We start from the raw sequence: 13,889 nt of genomic DNA on the forward strand, positions 1-13,889 counted from the left end.
GGCTGGGACGAATAACAGCAGTTAAAATGAACCTGGTACCAAGGTTGCTCTACTATTGCCAGGCCCTCCCAATCTCCTTCCCAAAGAAGGACCTGCTGAAGCTCCAAACAAATATCATGAAATTCATTTGGGAGAACAGGAAGCCGCGAATAGCGGGGAGGGTGATGACAAGAAGCAAGGCAGCGGGAGGCCTGGGGGCCCCGGAGATAGAAAGATACTGCCTGGCCGCCGAGCTGGCACCAGCGTTCGCCTGGAACCCATCCACCAACAGACCCCGCTGGGTGAAATTAGAGGAGGACTGGACCCCTAACCGCTACCAAGAATACAGTTGAGAGCTGGAGGGAAGCGGCCAGGCGATGGAACCGAGGAAATACGACCGGCCCTCTAACCCCGATCTGGGACAACCCGGACTTCACCCCCGGCATAACACCCAATAATTTCAACCTCTGGAAATCCAGAGGGCTAAAGCACGTGGGAGACTTCTACGAGGAGGGCACCCCATTAACCTTCAAAGAATGCAAAGCAAAATTCGGGGTACCGGAAACAGAACGATTCCGCTACTCACAAATCCGACACTGGCTCTCACATGAGCCCATGAGAACTCAGGGCTGCAGAGAATTGACGGCGCTGGAACAAACGCTCACGACGACCCCCCCCAGAGGGAAAACATCAGCCCTATATGGCCTGTTGGACAGAACGGATCCCGACCAAACAGAGGCATACATGAAAAAGTGGGAGAAGGACATTGGCAGACCGATCGATGGGGGGGAATGAGGACACATCTGGACCAGAATGCAGAAGAGCTCAAAATGTGTCACCAACAAGGAAGGGGCGATTAAAACCTGCTACAGATGGTACCTAACTCCAGAAATTCTGCACAAGAGCAACCCAACTATCTCCCCACTATGTTGGAGAGGGTGCACAGACACAGGCACGCTATTTCACCTACTCTGGTCCTGCCCAAGATCGATCAAATACTTGAAGGAAATACTGGACTTAATTAGGCAGATCACGGGACTAACGATCCCATGGGACCCAGGAATAGTCCTGCTGGGCAGCACAGGAGAGGGCAATTCCCACTCTCCGGCAACCTGACAGGCCTGTGCACACAACTTCTCACGGCAGCGAAGATAGCAATAGCAAGATTATGGAAACACCCAGAGGGCCCGGCCGTGAGCATGTGGTGGTCCAAATGCTGGGACATCGCAGCCGCGGAGAAAATAACCGCAATCCGCCTGGGGAACAGAAACAAATTCTTAAACATCTGGGCCCCCTTCCTAGATTACCCGGACCAGTTCCCAGGAATGGCAAGAAGACCGCCCACCCTCCGCTGGATGGACAAAGACAACTAAAATAACCCACAGGCAAGCCCCGCGACCCGTAAGGAGACGGACCCCCCAATCCAACGGCCACCAACCCAGGCTGAAATACAGCAGAAGACAATACGAACTTGGTGACATTCAGCCCCAATCCAGTTCCAACTATCGCCTCGCTGCATAAGTCAACTGATCAGCTAAATAAATTCCCCAAAGAAGTACAGCTTCCCCGAGAGACGGTCCCACGGGACTGCCCCCCTCCTACCTCATTACTCCCACCTGGCCAGTTTCTGTTCATGTTTACAGGGTGGCGTAAACTGCTCACCTCATAAGAAACGGGCAATACGCCCCCGCCTAATTTTGTTCAGTTAATGTTTATGTTATGATTTCATGCTCATTTCGTATGATTATGCAATATGTAAATGAATGCATGTGAAACAGTATGTTTTTTTGACAAAATCAAATAAAAAGAATGTTGGAAAAATCAACCTTTTTGCCATCATTGCCCCTCTGTATGACCATTGTTTCTGAGCTTTTCACAGATCGTCAATTAAGGTATCGTCTCCCAAAACCCTGGCCTCAAAGGCATAGTCCTACAAATTTATCAGGACTAATAAAAATAATGGAAAGCTCACCCTAGCAGTTCATCACCTTACTACGCTCCCAAAGCATGTGCTCCAGTGTACCTGCTCTGTGGCGACACCCACAGCATTCATCAGTATCAGTAAGACTTCCACCTAAAAAGACGTTCTGGAGTCCAATAGATTCTGTTTACAATCTTGACCTGTTTTCTTCTTTCACCTAAATTCAGAGATTTGGGGGGCTATGTTATTACATAAATGAGACCATTGTTCCTCTGTTCCTCCTGCGATAATCTCTCAGACTATGTTTGTAATAATGTTGTGGTATTCTGAGAAGGTTGAGTTTGTCAATAGTTTATACATTTTTGATGCTTGATGCCCCCTCAGCATCTATGATCGTTTTCCCTATATCGGTGCAGTAAGGATGGCTTGGTATCAACAGTAAGACAGACACATGTGACCACAGTTCAAGGGTATTTATTGAACTTCAACAAAGGTGCGATAAACGCCTATCTAATCCTAAATCTACAGATGGGAGCAAGCTACGACCATCAAATAATAATAATGCAGTCCTAATGGAGTCTCGTCAAAATAAAAGGGCCTATACTAAAAAAAAAACTATTGCCATTCCTTAACACTAAATACAAATAGTGTGGGGTAGTGTTCATGAAAATGAAAGAAGTGTTCACAAGAATAATATGTCAGGATATTCAGACCATTGGCCTCCCTTCACCTCAGGACAAGGCAGTTCACTCAAGCATTGCACACACTCTGGCTTCTTCGGCACCAGGATATAGTTCCATTACCAGCATCAGGGCCTTCTGTGCCCAAGTCGCTTTACTTATGAAAGTCTCTTGATTCAGAGGCCCTGATGTACCAAAACAAATGAGAAGATCATTTCCTCTTACAAGTACTCAATTCCGGTAATGCACTTTTCACCCTGGATCCCCCTCACCCAGGCTCAGGTCCCTTTTTACACCAAATTCGTCACTTTGGATCTCCTCTTCCGTGCTCCGATTCCCTTCTCAAAATGTCCCCTTCTCCAATGTTCAGAGAATATTCTGTCTGGGGTGACTCACGGTTCACCCCGGTACCCTTTCAGCCAGGCTCAGATCCTTGCTCTTACACATTTAGTCTCCCTCAGCCAGGCGCGGACCAATTTCAGTTCGTATTAACTATCGAAGACTTTTGAATGTGCAGAGGGTTTAGCTTGACCCATTGCAGGACCACTTTGATTTCACAATTCCTTTTTACATTTGCCACCTCTCAGTTGGATACCTAACAGAGACCTTTGAATGAGCACCCACGTGGCGCCAGACCACTCTGTATACAGTATCTAACTTGGCTTCAAAAATTCACTGACTCCTTTAATGTTGAATTATATTTGCGTCGCTTGTCACACTTCACACACTGTTCTCTTCTGATTTCTCCATAAAATGTTGCTGCTTGCAACCTTGGTTCTAACACAGAACGGTCTGCTATCAGTCTCCCCGACTCACCGGCTGTGCTAACTTGATTGGCGCTGCTGTGTTGTAGGAGCCAAGGACATTACCATGGCGGCAAACACTCCTCCCTGCCTTGGCTATCGACGCGGGAGAGCCCCGGGTACCTCTGACACAGAATGCAGGTTTCTTCAGCTTTAATTCCAGGTCTTATGTTTCTTATTCTCGAAGGCTCGTGAAAGGAATGTTTTTTCTCTGAAAAGGTCAAGGGCACGTCCCTCTTTGCAACCCTTAATGGTCTTGCCATCTTTCTCCTGGTATTAAACTGCCATCTTGGGACTGCTTCTTCCTTGTGTGCTTTGCCTTGCTCACACTCTGCTTTAAAGCTCCCCTTTGATCCATGTGGGGAAATGTGATGGACGTCAGGTGTGTCTAATGATCAGTAATTGCCTGATTCTGCATGACCATTGTGTTGGGACATGTCAGGCATACGGCTTGGGCGTTAGTCCGTTTTCTCTCCCAGTAAGCTGCCATTGAGAAAGTGTTTGTGTCGAGAGGTGGGGGGTGTTGAATTCCTAAGTTCCTGCCTGGTAGGATGGGGAAAAGGTGTTACAGGGAAGGGGATACCGCGTCTCACCATCTGGTGTCCCACTCCCCGACGACCCCTCATTCAGGTGATCCTCAATCACTGGTTCACTCCGAGGAACTGGATCCAAAAGCGATGGCCGTGTCATGGCCACCTGAATGACAAATCCCTGGGGACTAGCGGGTGAGACACCTTCAGGTTTCTCACAGTACTGCCAATTATGTCAAAACCAGAGACTATTCGACTATTCATCTTAGAGTTCCATATTCTTGAATAGAACAGTTTTGCAGGCTTTTCTTAACCTTCAGCTGGTTGAAAGTAAGTCATTTCCCATTGTCCCTGAGGTCCCCAATCCATCTCACATCAAGCAAAAACCATTACGGACAGAAAATTGTCAATTTGAACAATGGCTTAAACCAAATTGAATACTCAAGAATCCGGTATGGGACGCACCCCCCAGGGATTGCAGAATCTTCATCCAGGTTAATTATAAGAAATTAGTTAATCCCGAAGGGTCCGACTTCCTCGACAATTTAGTAGACAAAGTAGCCTTTAGTAACAGAAGACCGTCTGCACAAGCCCACTCATCTTTCAAGAAAGGAGCAACATGCCTCACTCAATAAGCCAGGTGGTAGGCTTAGAAATGTTGTAACCCCAGGCCACCTCTGTGTGTAGGCAACTGGAGCTTCCAAAGCTTAATATGTGGTTCCAGCCACATCTTTTCATAAGAAATAAAGGTATCATGCTAAGGACATAATGAATTATTGGAATGCTGGTCATCTTTAAGGCATAGACTTTCTCCCTCAATGAGAGGCTGAGTAGCGTCCATCTCTCCAGTTCCTGTTTCAGTTTAGATACAAACCTTTTGCATATTTACTGGCATGATCTTCTGCAGTGAGCCCGTCAGCCATGTGCCCAGATACTTGATACCTTCCGCGCTCCATTGAAAACCGAATGATTCTAAACCAGATCTCAAACAGTATTTCAACACTGGCATTGCCTCTGATCTGGACAAGTAAATCCTGTAACCGGACAAATCTCCAAACCAACTGACCACATCTAGCAGTGCCGGGACGGGATTATCTAGTCCTGACAACACAAACAGTCGTCGGCATAGAACCATATCTTTTGGCATACTCCTCTGTATTGCATTCGAGATATTCTTTGATCGCTTCTGACTGCTGAGGCCAAAGGCTGCATGGCAATAACAAACAATGAGTAGCTATTGTGGTTGTAGACCCTTCATACAGCGGTTTGAAGCATTTCAATAATGCTTCTCAAAAGTTCAATTTCTCCAACACTTCAAATAAATACCTCCATTCAATTCTATCAAAGGCCTTCTCGGCATCTAAGGACAATACCATCGCACCTTCCATCAGCTCATTCGTTGCGTTAATCATGTGCAGCAATCTACGCATATTAGAGGTAGCAGGCCTCCCTTTCACAAACCCAGCTTGGTCCTGGTGAATCAGTCTTGGGAGTGGCACTTCTAGTCTTCCTGCCAATGCTTTGGCCAAACTGTTGTTGTCACTGTTAATAAGACTAATCAGCCTGTAGTTTGCTGGTAAAGTGGGAGCCTTGACCTTTTTCAGAAGAACTGATATCATGGCATGACACATTGTATCCGGATCCCAGCGGCATTAGACGACTTGTAAATGTCGTTTAACAATCCGAAACACTGAATATGGCATGATCTTGTAGAATTCCATTGGTAGGCCATAGACATTTCCCAGCGTTTAGCTTCAGAGTTGACCTCTTCTGATCTTCTATAGATAGAGCAAACTTTAACAAAGATATTTCTGTCTCTGAAAACATCGGAAGATTCAAATTCCGTAAGAAGTCGGAGCCGACTTTGTCGTCAACCTTATTTGACTCATAGAGATTCTTGTAGAAGGACCTTAACTCCTCAATTATTTCTCTGGGATTGAATGTCAGCGTACCACAGCTCGTCTCAATCGCAGGAATGAGTCTACTCTTTTCCATAACATTGAGCCTGTGTGCTAGAAGCCTGTTGCACTTTTCCCCACCCTCATAATACGTGCATCTAGCGCTAAACAAGTTGAATTCTGTACAATCAGAAATCATTTTGTTGAACTCATATTTCAATTGATGTAGGATTGCCTGTTTAACTTCTCTCAGTATGTTCATTACTTCACTGTCCAAGTCCTTCATTTTCTGTTCAAGTTCTCTGATCATAACCTCCTTATCTTTCTTCTTTTTACTTGAGACTCCAATTAGCAGCCCTCTCATGCTGCACTTGAAAGCCTCCCAAACCAATCTCGAGTCAAATTCTCCTGTGTCATGCTCTAAAACAAAGAATTCAGCCTCTCTCACAATCTTCTCCAAAATGTCTTTATCATCAACGATCGAAGTATTCATTTTCCAATAAGAGTTCCTTTGAATCACGAACTGCAATGTGATAATCACTTCAACTGGTGCATGGTCTGAAATATGAACAGATTTATTTCTGCTCTCCAGGCAGCCTGTTGTAATTTGGCCAGGTGTCAAAATCATCTCAATTTGTGAATAAGTCTTGTGGGCATTAGAATAAAAGCTGTAATCCGTCTCAGTAGTATGCCCCAATCTCCAAACGTCCACTAGATTGTGTTTGGAGGTCATTTCCTTCAGTGAAGCCATCTGTTGTGAGGTAGCATGCACAGCGTCTCTATTACTCCTGTCTATCAGAGGGTCCATTAACTCATTGAAGTCCCCACCCAGAATTATGTGACTTGAACCTCCATCTAGTAGAGTCTGTGCAACCATTCTAAAAAAAAAGGTACCATTGTCCACTATTGGTGCATGCACATTACATAGTGTTGCCGATATGCCCTGTATTCATGTCAGTAAGGCTATCACCCACCCATCTTTATACTTCTGTGCTGAGAGCACCTGCACTGGGATGTTCTTGCATATCAAAATTGCCACCCCTCTGAAGTTAGAGTTAAACGATGAACCAAATACCTCCCCAATCCAACCTCTTTGAAGTTTCATAGTATCCGGCTTTGTGAGGTTAGTCTCTTGCCATAATGCAATATCAGCATGTAGCGTATTTAAATGTTTTACATTTTTTTCCCGTTTTAGAGGTTATTGATACCATTAACGTTCCATGAGAAATTTCCATTGTCCTGTTTGACAGCTGGCATGGCAACTGATTCCAAACCGGCTGTGTAACCAGTAATGCAAACTACAACCCTTACCAGCCAAAGAATGAGAAGGAAAAAACCCCAAAACCTCTGTGTAGCAATGCCAACCCCAAGGAGCAAGAAACCAAACCTCTGAAACAATTAAACAAACCTTGCCTGCAACGCCCTGTAAGAAAGAATGCTAAACCCCCCTAGCAATAAACAGCTTCCTAAATCATGCATCATGACACAACTGCACAAACCCATTACATTATTGTGTAAAAATAGGAACCACCAAGATTTTCCCCTAGACACCACCGCACGATTCGCACAGTCCAGGCCACTCCAATCCCTTGACTTCACCACTAGTCACATCAACTATAAACACTGATAAGCCCATACAATCCAGGAAATTACATGTATCCATGCCAGACAAGTAAGGCCTTATGTTACCGTTTATACAGCCCCCTCGCCGAGTATGCACATCACCTAAGTAAGCGATCTATGAGGGTAATAAGAAACTCCACTTTCCTCTCTTCAGTGACTTTAGCAGAACCCCCATATATGTTCAAAAATCAAAGGGATGAATAAAGATCACCTATATCCCCCACTACATACACAGGTAGCACTGACAACAGTGGGGGCTAGGGAACTCATCTCCTCCCGTATCGGCTAAGTATGCACCACCCTACGTGCCACACTACTCTAAAACTCAAGGCTAGCACTGAAGGTATCAAAATGTCTGCTTTCCTCCTTTCTGTAACTTTAGCAGAACCCCCCATATGGCTAAAATCAAAAAGTTGACTTAAGGATTCCTTCTAGCCCGCACACAGCAAGAGGTAGCATTAACATGATCTGGGAATAAGGTCCCTCTCCTCCCATATCGGCATAATCAACAAGTCCTGCCACATGTCTGCCAAATGACTAAATCCCTATAAAGTCTAACAAGCGACACATGTACAGCACATGAGGCCTTTGCAAAGTTAAGGCGTGTACAAAATCATATAAATATGCACTGAATTGGTTGCCGGCTACAGAATTTACACGGACTCCAGATTCGTAAACAGGGAACACATTATCACTGTGATGCATACGCCGACCCAGCAGATTGCCATCATGCATATAACCCTGGGGTTACCCCATGGAGATCTGCTTTCGTAAAATACAAACAAAAAGGTTGCTTTTTTGTATACGCAAGCTGGCACCTATCAAGGGCTTTTACATATGTTATGTTATGTTATTTTGCACTTATATAGCGCCTTATATACCATTGGTATGGTCTGAAGGCGCTGGTAGGTTGAACGCCCTTGGGAACCGAAGTTCAGATCAGTAGAGAGACTCCAAAGGTGCGTGTGCGCACCGGGTATGTGTGCAGCTGGTGCGGAATTCATGTGGTATCTGCTTCTTAGCGGTAGGTGTGGTGGTTGAGATCATGAGTATGTGTTTGCTCTGGCCGGAATTATCCAGACCGAGTGTGGCAGCGTTAGGCCTGAGGGGAACGCCTGACTGGGGGTGTGGGACCAGCAATGTTTACTTAGAGTGATGGGGAGTGAGCGGCAGATGTTGATATGAGAACAGTTATACCGAATGGTGTCATAGTATCACTGTGTTCTAGTTGAGTGGTGGTGTAAGGAGAGAGTAAGAGTGGGGTGTGATATGAAGGATGTTCTTTCTAAGGTTCCATGCATTCCGAGGTATACTATGTACGCCATGCAATTCTGAGCGGTCGGGTCAGTTCTATGCATTTTGGTCATTTTAGGCGTTCAAGATTGTACTACACACTCACACGCTCTGGTTCACAATGCGCGTTCTATACTATGCTTTATTCTCTGGTGTGCTCCATGTGTGTTCTCCAGTATTCCATACGGATGCACTCTGATCTACACACTCATCCGCTCTCACGCTCTACACCCATCCGATTTTCCATATTCATCCACTTTCCACGCTCATCTGCTCTCTGCACTCATTCGCTCTCCACATTCATCTGTTCTCGCTCTCCACACTTCTAGATGCAATTGGGAATACTTCCGAATCCAGTTTTTCTCAGAGAGGCTATTGGGCGCAACTTCTAACTGCAATTGGGAACACTTCAGAGTTCAACTTTCTGTTGGGCGCAACTTCAAAATGCAGTTGGGAATTCTTCTAAGTGCAAAGGACAGAGTTTGAGTGCAAATATAATGGAGTTACGTTGTTGATGCTGCGTTAGAAGAGTGGTAGGGTAGTATGACCTGAAGTAGTAGTTTCTGGCTCTGCCCTTGCCACACTTACTTGTTGTTGGCTCCTTGCTTCTCCTGCGGATACCTGCAGATACAATCAGGATTCGTCCAATGTATGCGCCGTCCTTTGCCTCGTGTCCTTAGCCGCAGGGGCTGCCCTGGCACGGTCGGTAATGGTCTGGGTTAGATGTGGCGAGGGCCAATCAGGACAGGAGGCGGAGGGTGGGTCGGGAGGCGGACCAGGAAGCAGGAGCGGAGAGCACGGGGCACGCTATGCTGAGTTCTAATTCAGCTGATTCTACAAATAAAATGCCCGCGATTCAGGCGCTGCACTCACCGGGCTCCTGGTGATGGGTTATATGCCCTTTTAGACGTTCTCTGCATTCCAAACAATAGTATATACGTCACGCAAATTCTATGCGCTCCCATGCATGCACACCTGTCTGCCTCATGCATGATACTGAATTCATAGCAGGGCTTCACAGGCCCCAGAACATTCCCCAGTCTGTTTCTTTGAAGCCATATCTTTTATTACTAGGCTGGGGCAGACACAAGTGTGAAATGGTGAGTGCTAATGGCCCCTTCTCTGACAAATCACAGCTGACTTGAAAGGGGCCATTTGCATTCCAAAGCCCCTCATTCTGTGTATACTGCAAAGTACAAGTCTGCACCACATACACCTGATTTTTCTAGCTAGTCTGTGAGGGGTCTAATTTGTTGATATGAAAACAGTTTGGTGGTAATAATGCAGGCACATTTTGGTCACAAGAGGTGTGAAAGAATTCTGTGATGATGGGGCAATACACAGATGTCTGGTTGCCTTGTACAGGTATGCGATTTGCAAGGATTAGGATTTTGTCATTGTTTTAGACTCATTGATTGGTGTGTAAAATGAAAGTTGAAAAGAAGGAAAGGGGGTGTTTTTAAAAAATGGAGACATGCATGGGTGCAAGTTTGGGCAGAGAGTGTCACCACGGGGGGGTACCATCCCGAAACGTTAGCCTAGTTGCACCCCTGAGCAACACTAATATTTTGATAGCCGTGGACAGGTAAGCTGTTGCTTCAGTGCCTCTGTCAGAAACCTTTAAAAAAAATGTTGTTCCCTAAAATGGGTGTTTAAAATTTTATGAAACTCACATAAAAACCTTGAAAAACATTGCTGCAATAAATAAAAATCGTTTACAGATTTATCAAGTTTCCCGTGGCCATACGAGAGGTCATCTAGTGCTAAATCGCTTTATTCAAAGTCAAACACCTGGTCTAGGCCTTCCCACTCATGGCTTCGGGAAACGGACTTGTGAGTTTCCAGCTCATCCCCAAACAACAATCACAAACCGAAAAGTAGAACGGGGATTGGGAATAGTCACAGAGAAAGTCGTACAAAAGTGCGCGCATGCGCAGCATCGAATGCAGAAGGCGCATGCGCTTTCTACGTCTTTAGCTTCTTTTGGCAGGCAGAGAACCGATGCTACTTAACGATCTGTATATAAGTGCGTATAATAGAAAGCTCGTAGGGGCAGCAACTCGCGCAACCCGCTTGCGTAGACCCCCGCTGTACACTGAACCCCATCTGAGGCGCATGAGATGCTTACTTTTGCCCATGGCTGTCTGCGTTGCACGCTGCCTCCTGTGCTCGAAACAGGACGCCGTGCGCGGTAACTATGGAAACAACAATAGTACGGTAGCCGACTCGGGCCATACCGAGTGTGGCCATTATACCAGGTGTATTCTTTTTTGGTAGATTGTTCAGCAACTGGAAGGAGTGAACTATTTTACTAAATGAGGTGTCAACCTCAACTCAAGAACACTTGAAAAGATTTCTTATCGTACATTATGGGGCGATTGGTAGCCATCCGTGGTTTGTGTTATGTTTATAGGCTTTTACTACCATAGACGAGAAACCCGGGGGATGACGTCCCCTTTTCGGCCAGACTCATCCACCCTCCCGCACACGTTTTACACACAAAAAAACAAACGACGTCAATATGAGCGGAAAGGGAAGTTTTATATATAGTTATACAGTGCCAGCTCTTATACATAATGTTCAGAATGTATAGTTATTACAGGAAGTGGCTATAAACACTTCATTTTCTGATAAAACTGTACCGTACGCAATAATTTAAAACGACATTGATTGCATTTTTTTTGCATTATTAGCATGCGCGGGGAGACCCGGAGAAGAGCGTAAAAATTCGGAGTCTGCAGGGAAAACCCGGAGACTAGGCAGGTATGCCTTGGTATAAAGAAAAGCTCAGCCAAATCCCTACCTGACAGCCCTCAAGTTCCCCGGTTGCAAGGAAGCCAACCAATACCCTATTTCTGCTAATTGTGGAAATTGTGTTTTTTCATCTAAGAGTACAAATCACAGAATTCTGGGGGAAAACATTGAAGTTGGAAACTTGAGATGCAAATCCACCATTCACTGCAGATATGTTATATATTAAAGGTATTTGTACCGCGCACCGTCACCAACGGAATTGGTGTCCTGGCGGATCTGTAAATGATAGGGTGGGGTGGGTTAGTAAGGTGAAGAGGGAGTAGGATAGTGAGAGGAGTGGTGTTCTGTTGGCAGCTTCAACTCTGTATACACCAGATGCTGAGCTTTGGTGCAGGTATCGGGTCTGATCGGCTGCGTGTGCTGTTGGTCCGGCTTATGTGTTGTTGCAGTGTTGTGAAGTGCGTGTGGCTTGTTGTGCGAGAGATGGTTGTGTGAGTTTGAGTGAGATACGTATGCAGAGTTTGAGCTTATATTGGTTAGTGGGTTACCTGACCTTTGGCATGCTAGCATTTGCAGTTCTGTCCCAGTGTGGCACCAGTTGACCCCCACAACTCTATCTGGATGCGGCGCGGGCCAATGTCTAGAATTCTATCTGGGTGTGAGCAAGCCAACATTCACAGTCCCGTCCAGATGCGGCGCAAGCTAGCGTCTAGAAATCTGTCCAGGTGTGGGCATGCTATCATTCGCAACCCTATCTGGATGCTGCGCAGGCTGGTGTTCACAATTCCAAGTGTGGCAAACGCCAATATTCAAGTTTCATCTAGGCGCGGGCTTGCTATCCTTCAATCAATCCCATCTAGATGCGACGCAGGCCAATGTCCACAATTCTAGGTGTGGCCTGTGCTAGTCTTCAGGTTTCGCATAGGTGCGGGCCTGCTAACGCTTGAAGTCCTATCCCGATGCGACGCATGCTAATATTTCACAAATCTGTCTAGGTGTGGGTATGTTGGCATTCAGTTTTCACCTAGGTGCGGGCATGCCAACACTCATGGTCCTATCTAGATGCGATGCAGGCTGACATTCTCAATTCTGTCCAAATGTCCAAATGTAGACATGCTAATATTCACAACTCCATCTAAGGGCGGACATGCTAACATTCAAAGTCCCCTATAGATGCGACGCAGGCCAATGTCCACAACTCCATCCAAGTGTGGCCATTCTAATATTCTCAATTCTATCTAAATGCGTCTGTCAGTCTGGATATGGTGCGTCCGGTACTCTACATGGGAGAGTTAGCAGCTCCATGACTTACATTCAGAAGTGACACGTATATGGATGTAGCGCCCATGTTCATTACCACAAAAAAAAAAGAGGACACAAGCACTCAGATTCCAGAATCCCTCTCAGACCTGCTGCCTCTGGGTTTTCATGGTCTTTGCTGGGAACGAGCATGAAACCAACGGAATTGTCAGGGCTGCTATAAAATACGTTGCGGCAGCTGCCTTCCCTCTGCAGTGGTCAGAGGTTGACTGCAAGAGACATGGTATCTGTTAGGAAAGATGCAATTTTCCCTCCATTTATGGCCCTCTCCAAACTTTTTGCTTATGTTTGGCCAACCTAACCTGACTTTTTCCAGGGGAGCACATCCTTCCTCTGGGCGTTTGCTCCTCTATTATGTGGAAACTGGCACTGGACTATGTTGCTATTTCTTGGTAACTTTTTATCTATGTGCCAATTACCTTACTGTACCGCGCATAGGGGTCCTCTTTGTTTTATGGCCCTAGACACCCTGTAAGATTGTTTTGGTGAAGGTTCAAGTGTGCCTAGGACAAACTGGTGGCAGCAGTTTCCTTTTATAGTGTGTTTACTTCTTTTTGATGAACCAGTCGTGCCACAAAGTCTTGTTCTGCCGTTTGGCCTTTTTTCCATTTGCCTACCCCCAGGTCGAGCAGACCCAGGCTTTCCTTATTTGGGCATGCAGCCTCCCATGCAAACCATAGCTTTCGCTGCCTTCTGCAGGCTGTATGTGTTCATGCCCAGGAAAAGGGTTTGAACTGTCTGGTCCCAATCCACACTACTGCATACATGGCAACCCTAGCCTAAAATTGATTGTACTTTCCCCAATGCATTACTATGGGGAAATTGTTCTCTCCTGATTTCTCTGAAGAAATCTTCCTCCCAGGTGCCTCGGAATGTTGGCATGTATGCTACTGGTACCAAAATGTCCGGTGTGCCTGAATGACTTTGACCACCATGATATGATAAGTTATTCATTACGCGCTTAATACCCAGAGGTTTAAAGCGCGGACCCGGGGATCGAACCTGTGTTGCTCTGTGTTGTCTTGCTTCTAAGGCGAGCATGTTGCCCCTGAGCTATTTTCCTAAGACCGTGACTGGTCCATGCCTGG

The 13,889-nt window shown here is 45.9% G+C and overlaps 1 protein-coding gene across 1 annotated transcript in view; it reads right to left on the bottom strand.

The window, feature by feature from the left end:
- Positions 1-10,936, bottom strand: part of DNAAF11 (dynein axonemal assembly factor 11) — a 408,750-nt gene extending 397,814 nt beyond the window's left edge. Inside the window, exon 1 of the mRNA XM_069621647.1 lies at positions 10,856-10,936. Coding sequence (XP_069477748.1) covers positions 10,856-10,865 — 10 coding nt within the window. The 5' untranslated portion in view covers positions 10,866-10,936. The remainder of the gene's footprint in view (positions 1-10,855) is intronic.
- Between the last annotated feature and the right edge of the window lie 2,953 nt (positions 10,937-13,889).

Source organism: Ambystoma mexicanum, chromosome 5q, assembly GCF_040938575.1.
Source record: "Ambystoma mexicanum isolate Mex_15411 chromosome 5q, UKY_AmexF1_1, whole genome shotgun sequence".
Classification (NCBI taxonomy): domain Eukaryota; kingdom Metazoa; phylum Chordata; class Amphibia; order Caudata; family Ambystomatidae; genus Ambystoma; species Ambystoma mexicanum.